The sequence below is a fragment of the Ovis aries genome, chromosome 3, assembly GCF_016772045.2.
Source record: "Ovis aries strain OAR_USU_Benz2616 breed Rambouillet chromosome 3, ARS-UI_Ramb_v3.0, whole genome shotgun sequence".
Taxonomy (NCBI): Eukaryota; Metazoa; Chordata; class Mammalia; order Artiodactyla; family Bovidae; genus Ovis; species Ovis aries.
Genome location: NC_056056.1, coordinates 222,890,561 through 222,916,176, shown reverse-complemented (window position 1 = coordinate 222,916,176; position 25,616 = coordinate 222,890,561). Strand labels below are relative to the sequence as shown.

Here is a 25,616-nt window from a genome sequence, read left to right as displayed (position 1 = left end):
GCAGGCGAGGACACGGCGTCCGAGCCAACGACAGCACTCCTCCGCCAATGCCGTGTCCGGGCTGGGGCCTGATGCTAAGGAAGCGTGGAAGGGGGGCAGAGTTACAGTTCGGGGTGCTCCTGAGCATCAGTCATAACAATAAATAAAAAACAAAACCAGAACTGAAAACAACTGAAATGCCCCAATAATAGGGGAATGGCTTAAGAAATGTGCCACAGATGAGCAAACGGCAGAAATGGCTGTGCTTTAATGACCACAACACAGCCGTTAACAACTGAGCCTTCAGAGAACAGTACTGTCCTGGGAAGGACGTCGTTTATAACCAGTGAGAGTTGTGAGATGCACAGAGAGGCACACGCGTGGTCCAAGTCTCTTAAGACCACACACACACACATACACACACAAAGAGACACATACACACAGACACAGAGAGAGAGAGAGAGAGAGTCACACACACAGATAAACACACACACACAGATATACACACACAAAGAAACAGAGATATATACACACATACAGAAAGATACACACAGACACAGACATATATATACACATACACACACACACACAAAGAGACACATACACACAGACATACATACAGAGACAGAGAGATACACACACACAGAAAGAGATACACACACAGAAATACACACACATACACACACAGATATATACACACAAAGAGACACATACACACAGATATATACACACACAAAGACACACACACACACACAGATATACACACACACATATATACACATACACACACACACAGAGACACACACACAGAGATATATACACACACATACACACACACACATATACACACCCAAAGAGACACATACACACAGAGATATATACACACACAAAGACACACACACAGAAAGACGCACACACAAACACACACAAACAGATATATACACACATATATATACACATACACACACACACAGATATATACACACAAACATACACACACACATATATGCACATACACAGAGACACACACAGAAATACACACACATACACACACACAGATATACACACACATATATATACAAATACACACACACAAAGAGACACACACAGAGATATATATACACACACAGAAAGACGCACACACAGAAATACACACACATACACACACAAAGATATACACACCCAAAGAGACACATACACACAGAGATATATACACACACAGACACACACACAGAAAGACGCACACACAAACACACACAAACAGATATACACACACATATATATACACATACACACACACAGAGACACACACAAACAGATATATACACACAGAAAGACGCACACACACACAGATATACACACACATATATATACACATACACACACACACAGAGACACATACACACAGACATACACACAGAGACAGAGAGATACACACACACAGAAAGAGACACACACACAGAAATACACACACACACAGATAAACACACCCAAAGAGACACATACACACAGACATACACACACAAAGAGACACACACAAACGGATATATACACACACACAGAGATATATACACACAGAAAGAGACACACACAGACATGCACACATACACAGACACACACAGATACACAAGAGACATACACACACACAGATGTACACAGACACACAGACACACAGCGCATAAAGACCCTCCCCAAAAACCCCCTGGGGAAGGAGATCAAACCAGTCTATCCTAAAGGAAATCAGTCCTGAATATTCATTGGAAGGACTGATGTTGAAGGTGAAGCTCCAATACTTTGGCCACCTGATGTGAGGAGCTAACGCATTGGAAAAGACCCTGATGCTGGGAAAGATTGAGGGCAGGAGGAGAAGGGGACGACAGAGGATGAGATGGCCAGATGGCATCACCGACTCGAGGGACATGAGTTTGCGCAAACTTCGAGAGATGGTGAAGGAAAGGGAGGCCTGGTGTGCTGCAGTCCATGGGGTCAGACAGGAGTCTTACTGCAAAGGAATCTGACTCTGCAAAGAGTGAGACAGGACTTAGTGACCGAACAACAATAACAACGAACAACAGCATTCCACAAGATAAGGCTGTGCTCCTGCCCCTGGAGCCCGCAGCGAGCGTGAACCTCGGCGGGACGCACACAGTCCAGAGAAGGGCTGGCTCTCCACTGCGCTACTCCAAGGCCCCAACCCCAGCTCTGCCTCCAGCCCCATGTCCTGCCCCCCACGCTGAGACTCAGATGTCAGCCACCACACCCACCAGACGCTCCCTAAGGCGCCAGGGTCCCCTCCACCCAGACGCTCCCTAAGGCGCCAGGGCCCCCCACCCAGATGCTCCCTAAGGCGCCAGGTCCCCCTCCTTGCCCAGACGCTCCCTAAGGCGCCAGGTCCCCCTCCTTGCCCAGACGCTCCCTAAGGCGCCAGGGCCCCCTCCTTGCCCAGACGCTCCCTAAGGCGCCAGGGCCCCCTCCTTGCCCAGAAGGCGCCCGCACTACGGAACACCCCGCCAGCCCCATGTCACGAAGCCGCATGGCTCAGAGGGCACACGTCTGCGTGACTCTGGCCCAGGAGGGCCCACCCTCACCGAAGCCCTGGGGACTCATGACCTCTTCACCTGTGCTTCCTCAAAACCTCATAGGTACATGTAGGAACCTACCCTCCCATGTTCTACCGAATTCTCTGCACCCCCGTCTCTTCTCTCTCTCTGGGGAAGCCTCTGGCCCTCCCAGACCTCACCTACTAGAAGCTCAGGACGGAAGTTAACTGAATGAAATCATCAGAAACAACTTTCACTATTAACAAAGGGCTCTTCCTGCAGCTCAGGGAAAACAGAGGAGACAATAGAAAGCTAAATGAACGAGAGCTCCCTTTCTCTCGAGAAAAATCAGCCGCGTGGGCCAACAGCAATAGCAGTCGCATTTGAAAAAAACTGTAAGTTAAATGCTGCCTATGAAAGATCAAAACATGACTTTGTTAAATAGATTTTATACTTTCATATTTGGCCGAGGTAATGGGGACGGAATGTTCAAGTAAGAAGGCCTAAATCTAGGAAAGTTTTAGTGACTTCTGATAGAACTGGCGAAGGCGAAGGTGAAGTCGCTCAGTCGTGTCCGACTCTTTGGGACCCCATGGACTGTAGCCCACCAGGCTCCTCCGTCCATGGGATTCTCCAGGCAAGAATACTGGAGTGGGTTGCCATTTCCTTCTCCAGGGGATCTTCCTGACCCAGGGATCGAACCCGGGTCTCCCACATTGCAGGCAGCCACTTTAACCTCTGAGCTATGCAGGGAGGCCACACACAAGGAAATCCACGTCTTACTAATTCAATACCTATTTTATCGAGGAGATAACCACAAATAAACAGAAGAAAAGAGTGTATTTTAGTGAAGCAATTAATGGTCTGATCGAGAAGGTCATTAACGCAAAGGGACGAGCAAATGAGACCCAGGGACCTGCACACAGAGAGGCCTCGGGTGCTGAGTGAGGAGCGCTGCTGGAGGGGTGCGCCGTGGCGGCCAGCTGAGCACCATGAGGCAGCCCCGACACGACGGAGTCCACCAGCCGAGGAGAAGACACCCTGCCCTGGGGAGCTGGCGGCAGCAGCACAGAACAGCGAGGGCCAGGAGAGCGCAACGTGGCTTGGAAGGAGCCGAAGCAAGAAAAAATAGATGCTAACTAAAGAGTACGCTGAAAGAGGCAAGTTTAAGTTTACAAGGATTAGGGAACATTTTCCTGTAAACTGACGGCTGTTCCTAAATTTAACAGCAGTAGATAATGAAACAAGGATCAAGAAATCCAGCCAGAGAAGTGAGCGAGCTGGCGGCATCTTTAAAACACTAGGAGCCTTTTGCCTGGTCCTTCCAGCAGCCACTGAAAGCTGGGGTCTCAAAGGCACGCATGACAGCGCCTCCGGCAGTCCGAGGGCCGAAGCCCCAGCAGGGCGGCCCAGCAGAGGGGAGCCGGCTCACCGGCCGGCAGGGAGGCCCACGGAGGCAGATGGAGGCCAAGCATCAGACAAAGCAACCAAGCTTGGGACCTCACGGAGCCGAGGAGCCCACATGCCTCCCAGGCCAGCTGCCCCAGGGGGCCTCCTGTGATCCCCAGGACCCTGAATGTCGCGGGTCTGTTTCCCACCCCCAGCCAACTCCAAACAGCCCCATCAGGCTTGAGCCTGCTGCTACCACGGAGTGTGCAGAGAAGAAAGGGCTGGTGCCGAGAGTGGGGGGCAAGGAGCCCGAGCTCCTTTCAGACCCCCAAATGTGCAGGGAGCACCAAACAGCTGGGGCTCAAAGCACGGCCAGCCCACCTGCAGCTGCAGCTGCAAGCGTCGCCCCTCGCGGCCGCCGGAAGCCCCCAGCGGGGTCAGCGCAGAGGAGCAAGAGCCAGATGAACCTCCCCAGAGTGCGGCTCGCGCGGCTCTCATCGTTCCTCTTCCAGACCCCTGTCTGCACCGCTCCCAACCACCCATCGCCGAGTCCAAGGCTTTCAGGCCTCAGCTGCCCTCTGCCCAACCCCTGGAGTCGGTGGGTGAGGGAGGAGACTGAAACCAAGGATGGAGGCAGTGACCAGGTGGCCTGAAGGGGGCAGAGGCAGGCGGAGAATCCACCATCTCAGCGTCTCTGCTCCATCCCACTGCACCACGGCGCCTGCCAACACAACTCCTCCTTCTGATGGGTCAGACCTCCCAACCTCGGCCCTCCGGCACCCCAGGCTCCTCCTACCACCGTCGTCCCTGCCCTGCGGCGGCTCAGGACAAGGACCAGCGCCCTCAGACACCCAGGCTCCGCCCGCTGGCCCTGCTGGCTGGGGGCCACGAGACAGCAACGGCACGGGACATGGCTTCCACAGGTGCTGTCTGCTGCTCAGCTCTGCGCCCCGGCCTTCCTCCGTGCTCTGACCGTGCTGGTCACCCTCCAGTCACACCCGCAGGACCAGCTCTAGGGAAGCAAAAGGGAGCGAGCCCCCCCACGAAGGGACCACGCAGCGTTGCCACTTCACCAGGTCCGGCTGCTCACACACTGACCCGGCCTCTTTTACAAGCCCGATGCCAATGGTATGAAGTAGAAAGCGTCTGAGCTGCCCCCACCACACTCACGTGCGGGCAAAGTCATGGGTCTGACCTACCGTACCTTCCGGGAGGTAACTGAACCTGTAATTGAAGGACGTCTAATTGGAAGGCATGCCGGAAGAGGGGCGACCCAGAGAGGGAAGACCTGGCTCCTCGCTGGATCGCACGGGTAAGAATCCACCACCACATAACCGCCAGCAAACTGAACGTCAACAACCTCCTGAGGACCAGACTCCTGACAATTCTTCTGCATTAAGAACATTTTTGATTGAGGTATAACTGGTATATTACAGCACAGTTTCATGATTCAATACCTGTTTATGAAACAGTCACCACAATAAATCTCATTAACACCCACCCCCAAATAATAGTCACAAAATTGGTTTTTCTTGATGAGGATGTCTAGGGTTCCTTCAGTTCAGTTCAGTCACTCAGTCGTGTCCAACTCTTTGCGACCCCATGAATCGCAGCACGCCAGGCCTCCCTGTCCATCGCCAACTCCAGGAGTTCACTCAAGACTCATGTCCATCGAGTCAGTGATGCCATCCAGCCATCTCATCTTCTGTCGCCCCCTTCTCCTCCTGCCCCCAATCCCTCCTAGCATCAGAGTCTTTTCCAATGAGTCAACTCTTCGCATGAGGTGGCCAAAGTACTGGAGTTTCAGCTTTAGCATCACTCCTTCCAAAGAACACCCAGGGCTGATCTCCTTTAGAATGGACTGGTTGGATCTCCTTGCAGTCCAAGGGACTCTCTAGAGTCTTCTCCAACACCACACTTCAAAAGCATCAATTCTTCAGTGCTCAGCCTTCTTCACAGTCCAACTCTCACATCCACACATGACTACTGGAAAAACCATAGCCAGGACTAGACAGACCTTAGTCGGCAAAGTAATGTCTCTGCTTTTCAATATGCTATCTAGGTTGGTTATAACTTTTCTTCCAAGGAGTAAGCGTCTTTTAATTTCATGGCTGCAGTCACCATCTGCAGTGATTTTGGAGCCCCCAAAAATAAAGTCTGACACTGTTTCCACTGTTTCCCCATCTATTTGCCATGAAGTGATAGGACCGGATACCATGATCTTCGTTTTCTGAATGTTGAGCTTTAAGCCAACTTTTTCACTCTCCACTTCCACTTTCATCAAGAGGCTTTTAGTTCCTCTTCACTTTCTGCCACAAGGGGGTGTCATCTGCATATCTGAGGTTATTGATACTTCTCCCAACAATCTGGATTCCAGCTTGTGCTTCATCCAGCCCAGCGTTTCTCATGATGTACTCTGCATAGAAGTTAAATAAGCAGGGTGACAATATACAGCCTTGACGTACTCCTTTTCCTATTTGGAACCAGTCTAGCTACTTTCAAATATGCAATACCTGAAATGTATTTCATTTATATCTGGACTATTTTGTATTTTGACTCCCTCCCCCATTCCAACCCCCACCCCCCACCCCTGGAAACCACAGGTCTACTCTCTGCATCTATGAGCTCCGTTGCTCGTTTTTGGTTTAGATCCCACAAATAAGTGAGACTGTGTGGAATCTGTCTTCCTCAGACTTATTTCATTTCCATAATGCCCCCAAGGTCCAGCCATTTGCTGCAAATGGCAACACTTCATTCTTTTTATGGTTGACTAATACCCCTCCGTGTGAGTCTGACATCTTCTTTCTCCACTCGTCCACTGATGGACACCTGGGTTATTTCCACGTCTCGGTTCATTGTAAACAAGGCTGTGATGAACATGGGCGCACACGTTTCTTTTTGAGCTAGCACACACGTTTCCTTTGGATAACCGTCCGCAAGTGGAACTGCTGGATCACGTGGCTGCGCTGCTTCCACGAAGGGCACGTTAGGCGGGGCGCAGCACTGCGCCAGCCACTACTGACCTGCGCAGTGTGAAGTGGTTAATCGCGGTTCAGCGGGAAACAGTCTGCCTGCCAGTGTAGGAGACACCGGTTCAAGTCCAGGCCCGGGAAGATCCCACACACCGTGAGCCTGTGCACGGTAGCTCCCGAGCCTGCGCTCTCGAGCCGGGAGCCCCGACGGCGGCGCCCACGAGCTGCAGAAGCCCACACACCCCAAGCCCGCGCTCCCCAGCAAGAGCCGCCGCTGCCATGGGAGCCCACACACCACGCCAGGAAAGCCCGGGTGCAGCAACCGAGACCAGCGCAGTCACGGGCAGACAGACGCGGCCAGGAGACGCTCAGCGGGCTCCTTACCCGCGGTGCGTGTAAGGGAACTTCACCTCGGTTTTTTAAAAAAGAGTATTTTACTTGCTGGAATGGCTGATGACTGACATGCCACGCTGACACTCGTGAATGAGGCGATGCCCTCGTGTGTGCCAGGCATCGCCATCCTCAGGCACTCCACCGTGCATGAAGAGAGAGAGGGGGCACGTGAGAGCAACGCGTGTCCACCTGTAACTCACAACGAGCGGGGGGCGGGGGTGGGGCTGACACATACACGCACCCACATACACGCGCCTGAATTCACACAGAGCACCCCTGAAAGGAGGTGAGAACCAGGCGCAGAGCTGCCGGCACGACATCTATTTGTCATCTCGTAAGCCCTTAGGGACCGTGTGAATTTTTTAATATCGCATGATGTAGCTTTTCCAATTAAAAAAAAAAAAACAATGCATGGGTTTGGATTTATGGCAGGCCCGTCCCCCTGGGCCTCTCATAGTGTCCCATGCCAGAAAAAATTGGCCCTGAACCATTGCCCAGCCTCTGCCCGTAGGCTGCAGGCACTGAAGTGGGTTGCACAGTGGGAAAAAAAAAAAAAAAAAAAAAAAAAAATTGAAAAAGAAAAAAAAAAAAAAAAAACATTAAACAAAGAATATGAGTGAAATCACCAATTCCCAAACTTTAAGTGCTCTCACCCCGCCCCCTCCTCAAGAACAATGTTTCTGCTTGTGGATTTAGGGTGCATATTTTGAATACTATAGTTTTGATTAAGCATATAAATTAGATGTTGATTTAGACAGATATACAGTTTTAATAACAATTTTAAATAAAGATCATTTTCAAAACATTATACAGCCATTAAAAATGATGGTTATGAAGATGTAGCAACATGAGAAAGGCGTACGACGTGATAACAGCTGAATGGGTAACGCGAGTGTCTGCATCCTCGCTGCCGGAGTGCAGAGAGGCGTGGGGGCAGGCCGTGATGGGAATCAGCACCAGAGCCACCCAAGCCTGCCGCCCTGCTCAGACCCCTCTCACAGGACCACCTCTCAAAGCCAGATGCCGGCGAGCACCACTTAGACCCACATCACTTTGCCGACAAAGGTCCGTCTAGTCAAAGCTACGATTTTTCCTGTAGTCATGTACAGATGTGAGAGTTGGACCACAGAGAAGGCTGAGTGCAGAAGAATTGATGCTTTTGAACTGTGGTGTTGGAGAAGACTCTTGAGAGTCCCTTGGGCTGCAAGGAGACCCAACTAGTCCATCCTAAAGGAGATCAGCCCTGGGTATTCATTGGAAGGACTGATGCTGGAGCTGAAGCTCCAACACTTTGCCACCTGATGCAAAGAGCTGACTCACTGGGAAAGACCCTGATGCTGGGAAAGAGCGAAGGCAGGAGAAGGGGATGACAGAGGATGAGATGTCTGAATGGCATCACTGACTCAATGGACATGAATCTGCGGAAACTCCAGGACACAGAGAAGCCTGGTGAGCTGCAGTCCACAGGGTCACAAAGAGTCGGACATGATTTAGCGACTTAGCAGCAACAACAGGTGGAGAGACCAACTCTTCAAGAAGTTTGGGGGGAAAAACAGCCCAGATCATTCTGCCCGTCAATGGGAAAGCACGGCCGTGAGCTGATCTAACCCTGAGGCCCATACGCCTCTGTCCCGAGACGCGGGACCCAGGGGCAAGGTGACTGGCAGCCAACAGCTGCTGACTTTCCTGTGTGGTCATCCCTACTTCTAGAACCTCAAACAACACACCCGCTAAAACGCAGCTTTAAAAAGACATTCTGAACTCATCTTTTCAGACTCTCTTATGCTAAGAAAAAGGACATCTCGTTTTTCAAGCCCTTTACGCCAACCTGAACTGCTTCCCTTTCGGACCAATTTGAGCACCGGCTGAGCCTCACCTGAAAGCCTTCAGTCCGTGTTAGCGTCTCAGGAGCCGGCTCACAAGCAGAACCAGCGGCTCGGCCGGCAGCGCTTCATCCCTCCCGACAGACTCAGGACAGACGGCCTGCTTCTCTTCCTGACGCCAAGCCCAGCGCCCCCACGTTCCCGACACCGCCTGCGCCTGCCCCGCGCTGAGGCCGACCTGCGCGACTGCACCTCTGCGCATCAGGAATCTCCTGGTCTCCCCAGTTGGGTCACGTGATTGCCCGCAGCACGCCTCTAGGCGCGCCCATCTCAGCCGCACAGTGACAGCGGCGTGCGGGAGGTGGGGGTGGGGGGCCCGGGCCTCAGGCAGACCCTCCTCCTCCTCTGAGTCTCAGACTCTCGTGTGCAAACAGGGGTGCTCTACTGACTGCTTGGGGTCGGTACGGAACCCACGAGGACACCTGTGGGAAGAGAGGCCTCCCTCCCTGCGGAGGGCTGGGCGGCACCACGCGGTCACCAAGCGGGGCGACATCCCATCGAGCGGAACAGCTGCCGCAGACCTCACAGGGGCAGGGCCCTCGGAAAGGGCCCAGGGGCTCCCCGCTCCTCCTGCTGCGGGCGATGGCAGGAAGGCGCCGTCTGCAAACCTTCAGGTACAGAATCTGCCTCCAGGGCCTGGACCGTGGACCTCTCGGCCACCAGGACTGCGAGAAGTGAACGCGGCAGCCTCCCAGCCAGAGCGGCTCTGCCCCCAGCAGCCCAAGCCGACCGTTGTGTTTAGTTGGCAGTCGTGTCTGACTCTTTGCTACCCCGTGGACTGTAGCCCGCCAGGCTCCTCAATCCATGGGATTCTCCAGGCAAGAATACTGGAGTGGGTTGCCACTTCCTCCTCCAGAGGATCTTCCTGACCCAGGGATCGAACTCAAGTCTCCAGCACTGCAGGCGACTCTTAATCACTGAGCCACCTGGGGAGCCTGGACAACAGTCCTGTCACAGCAATAAAGCCCCCCTGCCTTTCCATGATGATCAGAGTGAAGGGGCCCACGGGCCTGGGACGGGGCAGGTCAGAGTCCTCAACACGGGCGTGGGGGAGCACGCCCCGCGGGCAGGTGACCACCGCCGCAGATGCGTCTGTGCATACTTGCACCCCATCAACTCATGGGCCTGCAGTGAAGCTTTCAAGTGCGTGCGGGGTTGAGCCAAGCAGGTGACCACAGCCCCCGGGCCCCGTCAAGTGAAAAGCAAAGCACCTCCTGCTGCGGAGCGCAGAGTGGACGGGACTCCCTGTCCGCGCGGCTCTCGCTTCTCCTCGGCCCCGTCTGGTCCCGTCAGCTGCATCAGATTAGTTTCCTGACCCGCGACCGCTAGAGTCCCGCTGCTCATCGGCTTCCACCTGCTCTTCTGCCGCACAGGCCCCCACCATGTCCAGCCTCTCCCGCCCACAGTCCCTGCAACTCGATGCTGTGTTCCCTGCAGTGACGAGATGATAACTCCAGCCCTGCGACAATCACAGCGGGCCTGAGAGTGAGAAAGTCAAATCAGCACCCAACCGCTCTCCTCCACTTTCTCGCTGCTCACCGTTAACAGGCGCAACTTCCCTTCCTGCCTGTGAGCACCAACCAGACAGACAGACAGACGGCACGAGAAGGGAAGCGAGCGAGGGAGCATGGCGCTCAGGCCCAGAGTCCCCCAGGAAGGAGAAGACGGACGGATGGACGGCAGGAGAAGGGAAGTGAGCGAGGGAGCGTGGCACTCAGGCCCAGGGCCCACAGGAAGGAGGGCAACCAACCATTCCAGGAAGAAGCACAGGCTGAGAAGGGACTGTGTCTGCAAACACAGACAAAGGGACTCAGGAGGGTGTGGACGGTCATTGTGCCCCTGCCTCTCTGAGCTCCTTCTCAGAGATCCCATGTATTTCCTGGAACCTGACACAGAGCAAGCACTCAGATCCAGCGATCGCCACCACCTCACCATCACCCCATCACCACCACCACCACCATAATCACCACCATCACCGCCACCATCACCACCACCGCCAAAGCCACCACTGCCGCCCTCCCAGAGCCCTGACCTGATTCTAAAGACATCAGACAAGCCTGCTGCCGTGTGGCCCACACGTTCCATTCCCACAGTGAATCTCAATCACTCCCCATCTCTGTTTTTCCCTTCTTCGCAAAATCTTCTTTATTCTAGCGTCATCTGGCAAGTTTACAGGACGGGAACTTCCAGAGGGCACCAAATAGGATCTGTGGTCACAGAACCTCCCAGCCCCCCAGTAGAACACACGGCCTGTGTGTCCAGGCCAGGACTAGAGAGAAGCTACTGCTGCTGCTGCTAAGTCACTTCAGTCGTGTCCAACTCTGTGTGACCCCATAGACGGCAGCCCACCAGGCTCCTCCATCCATGGGATTTTCCTGGCAAGAGCACTGGAGTGGGGTGCCATTGCCTTCTCCAATGCATGAGAGTGAAAAGTGAAAGTGAGGTTGCTCAGTCGTGTCCGACTCTTAGTGACCTCATGGACGGCAGCCCACCAGGCTCCTCCATCCATGGGATTTTCCAGGCGAGAGCACTGGAGTGGGGTGCCATCGCCTTCTCCAAGGGAGAAGCAAGACATCCTATCTGCTCAGCAACTGCCCCAAGGGCAGCCCCAGGAGGAAGCTGGGCTCCAGCCCTCACACAGCCAAGCCCAATCCACAACCACCCGCTCCGGGTTTGGCCAACCAAGGGCTGCCCACACCAGACCCAGGTGGCCGGCTGTCATCTCTCCCCACTCGGGCGCCCATCCTCCCCATCCTCGGGCGACAGGCAACAATTCAGCATACCACCAAAGCCCCCAGGAGGTCAAAGGACATAACCACATTCTTCTAAGTTAACACATCTTTACATCCTGTCTTAGCTTGATTTTGTGCTCAGCTCAGCTCTATGTATCAGTTCAAAGGAACGGTGGTCATTCTCATTCATTTTTTATTAATAGGTTCCAAGAACCTTAAATTATCTTAAAACAAAAATGTTACCGTCTTTGCAGTTTCCAGGACTACACACCTAGCTACGTGTCAGTTTGTGGTCCACTGGAGCCTCAGCTACATTTTGTGGGAAAAATAGGACATAAGAGGGTTCATTCTAAATGCCGTGTCTTTGACTTTGAAAATTCAAGGTCCATTTATTCCCTCAGTTGAAGGCAATTCAACCACTTTCTGGTCTCCACTGTGTGGTGGGGACCCTGCTGGACGCCAGCCATGGGTTAAGAGCTGCAGTGTAAGAAAGACAGTCCCTGAACTCAAGAAACTGGAGAGCTGGTGAGGTGCAGACTCACACCTGCCTCAGAGGCAGCACAGCTGGCTGCTGGCCCATACCCATCGCTCCCTCTTCCCTGTGACCACAGCCCCACTGCACAGTGCCGCCAGCCGACCCCTGCTTCTCCCCTGCTTCTCCGTGCCACAGCTGGGGGTGGGGGCACGTGACCCAGCTCTGATCCCTGCCTTCCAGAGAAGAGCCCAGATGCCCTCGGCCTCGAGCAGGACCACGACGCCACCTAGTGGCCACGAGCTCAGATCCCTGATGAAATCCACGCCAACAGCCCCTCTCCTCCAGGCAGCCTGCTGGGGAAAACAAGCCCCTATCTGTCTAAGAGCTCTGAGTCTGCTTTTCTGATATCTTCAGCCAAAGCAAGGGCTTCACAGGTGGCTCAGTGGTAAAGAATCTCCCAGCAGTGCAGGAGACCCGGGTTTGATCCCTGAGTCGGGAAGATCCCCTGGAGAAGGGAATGGCACCCCACTCCAGTGTTCTTGCCTGGAGAATCCCATGGACAGAGGAGCCTGGGGCAGCTATAATCCATTGCAAGGAGTCAGACACGACTGAGCGACTTTCACATTTCACCCAAAACAAATCCTAAGTGACCCGCCCCTCAGCTGGGGAACCAGCGGGGCTGTGAGCACTGCGTGGGCGGCAGACAGCCTGCGGGGACCCCACCAGGCCTTTCCAAGCCTGCACTGTGTCCTGTCCCGTCACTAAACGTGAGGACCCGTGACTCAGCACAGCCGCGAGGAGCTCCCAGGCCAGGGGTGGAGACGGGCAGCACCCTGAGAACGCAGTCAGCTCACAGGCTGCAGGGCAGGGCGCAGCCCCGCCAGTCACCCACTTCTCCGCTCTCACCCCTCAGACGGAAAACGACACCACAGTCTCACGGTCTTCCAAACTGTTACTCCATGTCCTAATCGACGCAGGAAATCATTAGGGAAGAAAGACAAACACGTAACAGGCTGATTTTTCAAACGGCTCCTTTAAACATTTTTTAACATTTGCTTTTAAGATTATACGTAGGAAATCATCATCCATGAGGAAGTTGTCGGGAAGCTCCTTGAATGGATTCCCAATTACACCGAAGACTTCTCCACCCGACACGTGAAATGAAACGCTTGGCTTCCACCAGATCACACTCATTCTGGTTTACCTCAAGCTGAGGGACGCTGCACGTGGCTCAGATACCACACCTGGAGTGCAAACGCCACCCAAAAAATAAAGCCGCTGCTGGCGGCGACGCATGAAGCCAGAGTGGCGTGTCCTCTGGGCTCTCACGCACCCGTCCCGAAGCCCAGGAGACGGGGTGAGCTTGGGGAGCCCCTTCTGCTGGGGGCTCCGAGGGGCCAGCGAGAACCAATTACAGGAAAGGAAGGAGGGAAGGAGACCCACCCTCACACATCCAGAGTGAACACGCGGTAGCAACCGTAGGTTTGTGGGTTTTATCATCTTTCCCACGTCTCTCGATTTCAGCAACGTCTCACGAACAATCATCACGGAAGCCCGACAACGAGAGTGACACAGCGGGGTGGGGGGTGGCACGCAGAGCCCCGTCCTCCAAGCGGGACTCGTGGCGCCGGTGACACGGGGGCGGCGCAGGGCAGGGGCCGCACGGGGGCAGGGGGCAGGGGCCGGGCCAGAGGAGGGGCGCTGCGGCAGCGGAGCCGCCTGGACGTCTGCAGTGGTCACTTGCACAGTCATTGTTTTTACAGAATGAGGAGAAAGCCAGGGCGGGAGGACAGAGACCGCCCGCAGGAAGGGGGGCCACCTCCCCAGTGCTCAGCACCCCACACCCGCCACGAGCTGCTGCACTGGTCACCACGGCCCCTGGGGGGAGCCAGAGGCTTCAGCTGGGGCTGGGGGCAGAGGGAGACGGGTGCTCCGAGGAAAAGCAGCCAGGATGAGCAGGACTGAAGGGTGGACGGGTGGACGGGGAGGGCCGTGGACGGGGGACGGGGGGCGGCGGGGGAGGGCGAGGGGCAGGGCCGGGGCAGGAGCGCCTGATGACAGCTGACGGCCGAGCAGGGACCTGGAGGAAGGGTCAGGCGGGATCGCGGGCAGGCGGGCCGCTGTGCGCTGTGCCCCAGCCACCGCAGACCCACGCGGTTGGGAGGAGACAACAGGAGCGGGCAGCCAAGCCGTGCGGTGTCACTGAGCCAACGGCCCCCTCTGAGCAGGATGCAGCCCAGGCTGGCTCTGACGGCCCCTGACCCAGATCTTGTCTGCACAGGACGGCTGACGGCTGGGCGGAGCAGGCCGCCAGACACGGGGGACAGGCCAGCAGGAGGCAGCGGCAGGGGGCAGGACACGGGGACAAGCTGAGCTGGGAGCCCAGGCAGAGCCGGAGGGGAGTGCAGACGAGGGGGGTGTGGGCGGTGGGCATGGGCTCAGGGGAGGCGGCCACTGCTCAGACATGGGGCGACGGGGCCAAGGGGACGGGCTCAGGGGAGGCGTCAGGGCCTCAGCGGGCGACTCAGGCAATGCTTCCAACCTAGAAGCTGCCTTTAAAAATATGACCTTGTTCAAAGACAGGCACTGCCCCCTTATGTACGTTCTTACTGAGAGCTGCTTCATCAGTGTTCCCCCTGACATCGGAAGCGACGCTGCCAAGGAGAACCAAATCCAGGGGAAACCCAGGAGAAATGGAGGAAGAAAGCGGTCACCTCACAGAGATGCCCCCCACATCACCCCGTGCCATAGGGATCGGCCAGGCTGGGCTCCCCCACAGGAGAGGCTCGCCGACCAGCAGCCAGGACTCTGGGACGCGGTGACCAACACAAGGGCCCCACTGGATCCTGCCACGTCCCGCCCCGGGGTGCACCCACCCGTTCGGCCAGGGCAACCACTGTGTGCCAGGCTCTCCTGTGTGGGCGACGGCGGTGGTCCTGAGCTGCAGGCGGGGCAGCGAGGCACATTCACCGACCCTCCTTTTAAAGCTTCTCTGCTTGTTTCACTGAGAAGTCCATTTTCCCCAAACCACAGAGTGGACGTGAAGCCGGGCTGCGGAGGCTCCGTGCCGGCTCCCGGGGCCCCTTACCCCCCAGTCAGCGTTTAGGAGTGTGACTGGCAGCGGGGCCCTGGGGGCATGTGAGGGGGCACGCCCCAGATGAACTGGCACCAGCAGGGTACCAGGCACCAGGCGAGCGCCGCCCGCCCTCTGAGGGGACTCGGAGTGTGCACAGGCGGCCCAGCAGGCGGACCCAGAGTGGGCAGGCAGGGCGCCCCAGGGCTGCACCCCCTGCCGTCCTGGCGGGGGTCCTCCCTGACGAGACTCCGGGGGCAGGCAAGGCTGGGTTAGCGAAGCTGTCAGCTTCTTCCCCCTCGCATTCGAACGCCTCCTGGAGCACCCTCGCCGCCCACAAGGGCACACACACGCACAGCCTCCGTGCGCGTGCACGGTCCCTGGGCAGCCGTGGCAGCGGGGCTGCGCCTAGCCCTGGAGGGGCCGCTGGACACTGGCAGGTGGCTGCCCGGATTGGCAGGAATGGGGCTGAGCCTGGCCCAATGGCCCAGGCGGGCCCTCGGCTCCCGTCCTCTGACGTCCCCAGCAGAGAAACGAGGGCCCAGCCGGCACCAGCTGTGTCCTCACCGCGGGGCCCCCGGGCTGCCTCTGGAGCCAGGGCCCCACCGCCCCCGGGGGTGACCAGGAGCCGGCTACTGCAGGCACAGGCGGCGGGCGTGTGGGCTGCAGGGCCGTGCACGCACTCGTGAAGCTGGGCACACGTGCAGAGTGAGACCCGAGAGGCGACGAACAGGTGTGCGGGTATCGGGGAGCACAGCGTCCCCTCCGGCCGTTTCTCCAGCCTGACCGTGCCTCCCACTGACGTGGCACACCGCCTGCAGCCCGGGCTGTGTCCACGGCTATTCGTCATCCCCGAGCTCCAGCCAACAGCCCGTCCCCCTGGCCTGGCCGCCCCCACCACCGACCACTGCCCTGACCTCCCCCCCTCCCTCCTGCCGTCCAGCTGCCCACCCGGAGGTCACACTCTGACGCCAAGGGAGCCGCGCCCCAGGAGATGCTCCCAGGCCGCCTCCTGGCCCTCTCGGCCCGCTGCACCTGCCCCTTCCTGCCCAGAGGCCTCCCTCCTCCCCTGCCCCACCATCCTGGGCGGGGGGAGGATCCTCTGCGCCCCACCCCCCAGGGTCTCCTCCACCTCCAACGCCTGCCCCATGCTGCCGTCACTCCGCAGCAGCACCAGCCTTGACCCCCAGCACTGTCTCCCTCTCCACCTTCAGCCAGTTCCTGGAGTGCTGACTGCAGGCATCCATCTGCCCCCTGACACTGAGCGTCAGCTCCCGAGGGCAGGGACCCTGGGCTCTGTTCGCGGTTCACCCCAGCACCAACCGCAGCAGATGCTCAGGAACACTGGCTGAATGAAGAACCACGTGGGCACCTGACGCCAGTCACCCCGACTCACGAGGACCCTGCAGGGAGGCCAGATTCCCCGGGGACGAGACAGGAGGCTGAGTCACGGGCCCGCGCCGGCCTCGCCCTCCTGCCCTCACAGGCAGGCTCTCCGCCAGCCCCAGGCCCTGAAGGGCCATCCAGCTCAAGCCCTTGCTTGTAGAGTGAACAGCTCCATGCCACCTACCTGCCCCCTGAAAAACCCCCTTCCTCCCCAGAGCCGACTCCCACACGCTCTCTGCCTTGAAGCCCAGCCCCGGGGCTCACGTGGGAAAGAGGACCACCGGGTGACCCTGCAGCTGGCCCCCCTCCCCCGCGTTACAGTCTGAACACCCGGGGACAGGGCTGCGTGCCGCGCACAGACGACCTCGGGGCCCGGCTGCCACCAGGCGGTCATCCTGTGGGCCTCGGAGGCACAGGTTCTGCCAGCGGCCAAGTCACACTCCCATTCACAGACACGCATGACCACGGAGGCCTTCAACGGTCGCTTCCCTGGGCTTCGAAAAAGGTGGCCTTTGCACAAGAAAAGACTTGAATCAACGCTGAGAGCGGAGTGAGCCATTAAGTTCTATTTGCTGCCCTCGTCCGCAAGTTCCGAACGGAGCCCCAGCAAACGCAGCCGCGCAGCCGGAGGCTGAGGGACACCGAGGGGGAGGCACTTCTGTGGGCGTCGCCCAGATCAGCGCTTTGCTCCTCCAAAGTCGGCAAGTATTTGCCACTTAACGTCATGTATGCGATGTGAAGATAATACTTCCCATTGTCTCCTGAAGCTAACTGCTTTGTGCTGCTGCTGCTGCTGCTGCTAAGTCGTTTCAGTCGTGTCCGACTCTGTGCGACCCCACAGACAGCAGCCCACCAGGCTCCCCCGTCCCTGGGATCCTCCAGGCAAGAACCCTGGAGTGGGTTGCTATCTCCTTTTCCAATGCATGAAAGTGAAAAGTGAAATTGAGGTCGCTCAGTCATGTCCAACTCTGTGCGACCCCATGGACTGCAGCCCACCAGGCTCCTCCATCCATGGGATTTTCTAGGCAAGAGTACTGGAGTGGGGTGCCATTACCTTCTCTGAACTGCCTTATAAAAATGCAATTTACTGGCTGTGTTTTCTGCAGCCATCAAATACAAATCCTGTAATTGTTTCACTTTGAAAGCTTTGAAAGTTTTCACCTTTTGGTGTTAGATTTCATACTTACATTGAATTCTTGGGCTTCCCTGGTGGCTCAGAGGTTAAAGCGTCTGACTCCAATGCAGGAGACCAGGGTTCGATCCCTGGGTTGGGAAGATCCCCTGGAGAAGGAAATGGCAACCCACCCCAGTATTCTTGTCTGGAGAATCTCATGGACAGAGGAGCCTGGTAGGCTACAGTCCATGGGGTTGCAAAGAGTCGGACACGACTGAGCGACTTCACTTTCACTTGAATTCTGAGGAAAGGCAAGGAAAAATACAGAATCCCACAACCGCACAGAAGAATCTCATTTCTTTTAACCTTTCAGTTTATCCATACATACTCACTTGCCCATACATCTTGAAAGCTTCATTTTTAAGCACGATTTTAATTTCCCAAGTTACTCTGATGACAAAGTCCACAGGAGATTCTAACCAAGGGCTCGGGTCCTGACTCAGAGCTGAAGTTCAGGCAATCTAGTTTTCACAAGTGACCCCTGTGCCACCTAGGACTAGATCAGGGGGTGTCTGGCGAGAGGTGATCAGAGGGGGCTCCATCGAGCCCAGGACAAACCAGCACCCCGCCTCCTGCAGTGATAACCGAGATGGCAGACGATTCACCCACAGCCGGCTCAGAGCTCACCAGGGGGACGTGACACACGCCCGAGAAGGGGCCTCACTCGTCCTAGAGCACGTCTCGAGGTCCGGAGGAGCATGCCAGCTCATGAGACAAGGGGCACGGCGCTCACACGCCATACAGGACCCCGGGGCGGGTCCTAGACTAGGAGGGAGGTGCCCACGTGTGCCCATCACGGGGAGAGCGTCGTCGGAACTGAGCGTGGTTGGTGCCCTGGACGACAGGGCCGCGTGGATGTGAAACTTCCTGACTGTGACGACGAGGCCGTGCCAATGCCTGGAGGAGGCCTTTGGCCTCAGGAGGGGATGAGATGTCGAGGAGCGGAGAGCGCGACTTCTCCAACTGACTCAGATGGTTCAGGAACAGCACGAGCGCACGTGAGCACGCACGCACGTGAGCACGCACGCGGAGACCGAACCGGCAAAAGGGCAACGACTACGCACGAGGAGAGCAACCCGGGCGAAAGGTAAACGGCTGGAACGGCGGGCAAAGCGCACAGGGAGGCGCCTTCTCTGTGCGCTGAAGTCACATCAGAACGGGAATCCTAACACAGACGGTAAGCTGGACCTCTCTGGACGACGACACCTGGAACCGCGCGAAGGCGGGGGGAAGGCGAGCTGGAAAAGGAAAGGGCTCTTCTGCTGCACCCTCTGTGCCGTGAAACTGTGTGACGTGTGCGCCCAGGAAAGAAACGAAAGTGACAAAGAACAAAAAACCCACCGTGAGAAGGGCAGCTGGACGGGAGCAGCACCTTCGGGCCACGGGACGTTCCCAGAGCCGCTCCCCCAGCCCCAGGAACGAGGCTGCACAGCTCCAGCTTCACAGGCCAGCCGGGCCAGCACCTCCATCCACGGGCCTCACGCGCCACCTGCTGGCCACGCAGGGCACTGCCCACAGCGGCGCCCAGCCTTCAGCGTGACTGCGAGCTCCTGGGACCACGGCCACCTCTGTCCTCCCAGGAGCTCCAGCATCCGGCAAAGTGCCCGGCTCCCGGCAGCACCCAGGATGCGATGGAAAAACGGAAGCATGGAACTTGCGCGTGGAACCCCAGCAGGGCTGGACAGCGAGCACGGGCCGCAGAGCCCAGCTGCCCCACGAGGAGCATGGAGGCACTGTCCTGGGCCCTGCTGGCCCCCACCCCCGCCGGCTCACACTACAGCCAGCCCCACTCCATGCCGACCCGCTGGCCCCCGTGAGACGGTGCACGGTCAGCCACCCCAGGCAGGACTCAGCCACCGGCCCTGGTCACTGTGACGCACGAGGAAGACATCCGCCCGGCCGGACGGCCTCGCCAAGGCAGCACCAAGACAGCAGAGCACATTAAGGAAAAAATATCGGAGGACGCGATCACTCCAATTAAAGACAAACAGCACTGTACAGCAATTACCTTCCAATTAAAAGTAAATTTAAAAAAAAATGCTCATCAAATTTCACTGAAAGCACATTAATAAACACACCCAGAGTAAACTTTCAGGACAAACAGCTCTGCTCCTAGTGACTTACCGGCATGAAATACAACAGATCAATTTCTGACCCAGTAAATTACACAGGGAACAGGGACCCCAAAAGGGAGCAGGCCGGGCCTTTCAGATACGGGCCTCGAGCAGAAACAAGCACAGCCAGAAGCAGCCGAGCCCATGGGGACTCACCAGGGGGACTCACCCCCGGGACTCACCACAGGGACTCATCACAGGGGCTCGGCCACGGGGACTCACCACGGAGACTCACCCATGGGGACCCACCCCTGGAACTCACCAGGGGGACTCACCCATGGGGACCCACCCCAGGGACTCACCCCCGGGACTCACCCACAGGGACTCACCGAGGTCTGTGTTGGGGCCCGCAAGCAGGTGCTTGAACTTGTCCAGCCGGGAGGCCTCTCTCTCGCTTAAGGCCGAGCTGCTGAGGGCACTGGACTCGGGCGCCCCGCCCAGCACCACGGTGGCCGCGTGCGGGAGAGACTGGGACCTCTGCAAGGGGGCGGCGTCACTGGCACTTCCTGCAAGGAGGGGGGGCGGGGAGAGAAGAGAGGTGAGGCCCCGGGGCTCGGCCCACAGCCAGGCGCCCACCGGGAGGCCTCACGTCCGCCACACCGGGTCTGCCGCGGCACGGTGGTCCCGCCTTGCCCTCACAGAGCTGCGGCGAGCTGCCTGCTGGAGGCAGAGAACCAGCCGGCTCCCACGTAGAGCTCACTGCCCTCTTGGTCGCTCCTCAGGCAAACAGACGAGCCACGAGAGGCAAGACAGGGAGAAGCAGAAAACCACTGCACACGTCGGGAGAAGCCGAGCTCGCGCTCCTCTGTGCCCCCACGGAGGACCACTCCAGGGCACGCAGAATTCCAAACCACTGCTCACAGGGGCAGTGAAGTCAAATGGACCTCGCGGGTCTCTCCCGAGCTAGGAGGCCCCGCCGGCCCAGCAGGATGGTGTGGCTGCCGTGCCACGTGAGCAGCAGGTCCTGAGGGCGGCTTGGGGTACATCAGCGGCGTCTACGCAACTGCGCAGGACGTCCAGGAGAAACCAAGGGGACGGGGGCGTGGTCCCTGCCTCCACGGCCCTTGCCACTGGGGTTCTAAGAGTTGTGGCCTCGGCAGAGCCCACCGCAGGAGAAACCCGGGGCCTGGGAGTGCGTGCCCTGCCCAGGCGCACGGGACGCGGTCAGAGTGCCTGCCACGAGCCACAGGAATCCTGCATCAACCTGGAAAGGCTCAAACAGGGCGCCCTTCCATTTTTAGGCTCAGATACTTCAAAGTTCACTTCGTGTTAAAGAAAAATAGTTTAGATTCCAATTTGGAAACTGATCAAACAAAATAACTCATGCTATTCCACGAAGAAGACAGTAACGCTTCCGAAGTTAATTCCCGGAATGTGTTTCTAAAACCTAGAGCTGAGTATGAAACGTAATTCTGCCCCAGCCAGTGGGCTGCCTCAGGCTGCGATGATGACCTCATTTTCTTCTCTGTTAACAAAGGGCGAGCCCCCAAACCCCCAGAGACCTCAGCAGGAGGGACCCCCACACCCAACCCCTTACCTCCCTGACACTGCCTGCCCCAAGAGGCCGCTCTGACCGCCAGATCCAGCATCTCAGCATACATCCCACCCTGCTCTGGGGCTACCCCCACCTGTTCTGACCCCGGCATCTGCCGCCTTCTGGCACTCAGGCCTCCTCACACGTCACGCAGAGGCTGCTGTCCATCCCCTCGCCAGAACGGACACTCCACTCAGCAAGGACTCCCTGGGGCAGCCCACGCCCTGAGAATGCGACCTGACCCATCACAGGTTAAACAACAACGGTGTTGTCTGATGTCTCAGCCCCTCCAGCACACAGAGAGCGAAAGTGACGAGAGCGCCAGGCACGTGGATGGCAGACACAGGCAAGAGCTAACCTTTTAGAGTTTAGAATCGGAACCTGGCGATTCCAGAGAGCAGACCCTCGCCCTGCAGACGCTGAGCCCACGTGTTGGGGACCGGGAGAGATCATCGGAAGTGGCCGGGGGGAGATCTAGCCCTGAACACGAGGCTGGCCCGGCCCCTGGGCTGGAAAGGCCCCCTGGAGCAGCCAGGGCATCCTGGGAAGGACGGGGTCCCCCCAGCAGCCCACAGGAGCTCCCGCCCGGCCACGCCATCAGGAGGGAGACGCACTCAGCCAGGAGGACGAGAGGAAGCGCAGCTGCCTCTGCTGACCAGGAGGCCCGCGGCTGCTGGATCTCTGAGCCTCCGAGGGCTGGGACCCTCCCCGCCCCATCCCCGGAGGAGAGGGCTCCAGGCCTCTTTCTGGAAACCCGCTCGCCCCTCCCCCCACCACCCGCCCCTCCCCACCGCCCCCACCTTCGGGACAGGATGCGTGGCTCTCGCTGACTGACTTCACCAGCCGGAGGTCGCCGCCAGGGGCCTCGGGAGGCTCCGCCGGGGGCTCCGGGGCCCCGGGTGGCCGGGAGCGCCCCTGCTGCTGGCTGTGGTTGCGCAGCACGCGGTGGGCCGTCTCCATGACGACCGCGGTGTTGAGGCTCTCGGCCGCCATGGCCAGGAGTTCGTCGTCATCCTCGCCGGCGTCCCAGGCGTCGCTGGTGTTGCTCTCAAACTCCTGGAAGGTGCTGACTCTCTTGGCCTTGACCGGCGTGGTTGGCACCTTGGGCGTGGCCTTGAGCAAGCTGCAAAGCAAAAGCGGTCTGTACTCGCGCCCTGGGGGCTGAGCGTGCCCACCCCTGGACGGGAGAGCAGCCCCTGGGGCAGTCACACTGCACCTGTGCCCCAGAGACCAAGGCCCGAGGACGTGCAGCAACGCCCCGGGCCCACAGATCTCTCGCCCCAACACCTTTGCAGACGTCCAGCGGACACGTGTTCCCAGGACACGAGCCCTTGGCAGGTGGGTCTGGATACAGGACAATTTCAAGGATCCCGCACAGCGTGGCAGCACGCAACATGGGTTCACCGAGCGTCGGGAGCTTGTCCTCACCCGCTTGGTCCTCCAGGGCCACCCCTGCCCGGCACCCGCCTCTAGACAAGGAGCCCAGACACAGGCTGAGCGAGCCGCAGGCAGCGGGCAGAGAATACATGAGCCACGCAACCTGCGTCGGCTACAGGGAGTGAAAACATCTCTCTCGGGGGCTTTCTGCTTTTCTGACGGGGTCCTCTCTCAGGTGGTTCAGACAGTGAGGAATCTGCCTGCAGCGCGGGAGACCCGGGTTCAGTTCCTGGGAGGGGAAGATGCCCTGGAGGAGGGAACGGCCATCCACTCTTCTCTTGCCTCGGGAAGTCCATGGAGAGGAGCCTGGCGGGCTACAGTCCACGGGGTCACAGGGAGGCGGACACAACTGAGCAGCTGACACGCTGCTTGCAGCATAAAGGGGTTCGGTTTTGGTGACAGCGTCCAGCTTCTTGCCTCGCTGTTGCTACTTTCAGTGCCTTAAGCAGCCGTGGCCAGACCCAAGCTCCCAGAGGTGTGGCAGGCCCCACCCCAGCCCCAGGCACCCTGCAAAGGCTGCTCTCCTCTGCCCTCCTTTGCATGGAGCCACCTCCCTCAGAGGCTGGGCCATGAAAGGCCAGGAGTGCCCCCCGTAAAGCAACCGCTTGATTCGTGCTGGCTGAATGAAGGGCACTCTCCTCCCCGTCGGGAATGCCAGGGACCTGGGGGGTCACCACACCCCCCAGGCCCAGCCTGAGAACAGCCTCACGCAACCCGAGGTCACTTACGTGCCGTGGACCAGGGGGTCGAAGGGCGGGTGCTGAGCGCCATACACGTGCTGGATGCTGTTCAGAAAAGGAAGGAGAATAAATTAGCTTCTCCCCGGCGTTCACAAGGGCCCCATGGACTCAGGAAGCAGGCCAGCTCCTCGAGCCGGCGCCAGAGGGAGCAACCCCGGCCACCGCAGGGTCCCCAGGGCCCGTCGGGAAGGCTGAAAGACGCCAGACAAGGCCACCCCCACACACAAGCAGGGCACTCAGCCTCCCGGCGAACGGGCCTCAGTGAGGCACCCACAGCCCCAAGGGTCGCCACAGGGCCCGGGGCGTTGGTCAGCCTCTGCTCCTGGCCTAAAAGACTGACCCAGACACACCCCTCAAGAAGCTCTCACCAGGCACCACTCTGCCCAGAGATGGAATACAGAATTACAAACACAATTTTGTTAAAAGACTGCATGGTTTCATTATAAAGTGTATGCTCATCAGAGTAGATCTGGAAAAAAAGCGGGGACATAAGAACTCACATGGCACGCTGGCCAGCTGAGAGACCCAGCGCCCACCCCTTCCTCCCCACAGCGCCCAGCCAGGGGACCCGAGGCAGGCCAGTTGCAGAGACGGAGGAGAGAGGCTTGGCGGGCACGACCCCGACCCTCAGCTCTCCCCTCTTCTTGTTCAGAACACACACGTGAGGCCAAGAGGGGCCTCGCCATCCTGCCACGAGAAGCAACCAAGAGAAATAAAGCCCCTCGTGGTGGGTGGGGGGCAGGGGGTGGCTTAGAATGAAGATGGGAAGACAGCGGGACTCCGGCAGCTCGGAGCTGTTAGCTCTCAACCTTGGACCACTCCCTAGACGTCCATGGCATGAAATAAACAAGCCCCTGTTTGCTGAAGCCACGGGCAGTCAGAGTCCTAACTGCTGTGGTCCACGTGGAACAGACAGGCTCTGTAACCCCGATGCAGAGCCTTGCAGAGTGCCTGTGTGCCCAGTCGCTCAGTCGTGGCCGACTGTGACCCCATGGACTGTAGCCCGCCAAGCTCCTCTGTCCGTGGGATTTTCCATGCATGAATACTGCAGTGGGCTGCCATTTCCTCCTCCATGGAGGGTGCGTGTATGTAAAGATAAATACAGACACGGAGGAGCTTAATATATAGATGAAGTCTTCTTAGCTTTTTAAAACAAAATGAAATCCTACCTTGCTTACTCAGTAATATATCAGTATCACAGCTCTTTCCCCATGTATCAATCTACTTAAATACCTGTACTTTATACTGTGTGACACAGGAGAGACACACGCAGCACGTTCACACTTTAAGACCTAACACTGCAGGCACAAGGGGCTTCCCCAGACATTTCTCTGCAATTTCCACAAATCTGTAATCATTCCCAAGCTTCCTAAGTTTTCAAAAATCATAACATGAGCACCGCCTCCCTGGACAACCTCACCTCTCATTTCACACCGCCCCACCATTATGGCTACACGGTAATTGGTTTTGCCAGTGTTGGTTGTGAGCTCTTTATTTAAAACTATGTGTGGTTATAAAGACAGCAATAAACTTCTCCGGGGACAATACTGTCACACAGATATAACTTCGTGAAGATGAAAGTCCCACAGAAGGCAGGCCTGGGACACAAAGGATACACATGTATCCACGGCATAAACGGCTGACCCCTGAACCACGTGGAGGCTGGGGTGCGGACCTCCGCACGGCAGACAGGCCGAGTGTGCCTTCCAGTCGGCCCTCCGGACCCGCAGTTCCTCCTGGTCTGTGGTTCTGCGCACCCGGCTTCAGGCCACCTGGATGGTGCTGGGCTGCAGTA

The 25,616-nt window shown here is 57.7% G+C and overlaps 1 protein-coding gene and 1 non-coding gene across 7 annotated transcripts in view; one reads left to right on the top strand and one right to left on the bottom strand.

Annotated features, from left to right (window-relative positions):
- The window catches only part of TBC1D22A (TBC1 domain family member 22A), a 264,330-nt gene that overhangs the window by 218,331 nt on the left and 20,383 nt on the right, over positions 1-25,616 (bottom strand). For all 6 annotated transcript variants that reach the window (XM_060413629.1, XM_027968225.2, XM_060413628.1 and 3 more), the window contains 3 exons: positions 23,810-23,866; positions 22,445-22,767; positions 20,440-20,616 (listed from right to left, as the gene is read on the bottom strand). In XM_060413629.1, the coding sequence (XP_060269612.1) occupies positions 20,440-20,616; positions 22,445-22,767; positions 23,810-23,866 (557 nt within the window). The remainder of the gene's footprint in view (positions 1-20,439; positions 20,617-22,444; positions 22,768-23,809; positions 23,867-25,616) is intronic.
- LOC114114243 (small nucleolar RNA SNORA42/SNORA80 family) lies at positions 7,683-7,814 on the top strand. The gene has a single exon (XR_003589073.1). It is a non-coding gene; the product is annotated as a small nucleolar RNA SNORA42/SNORA80 family (small nucleolar RNA).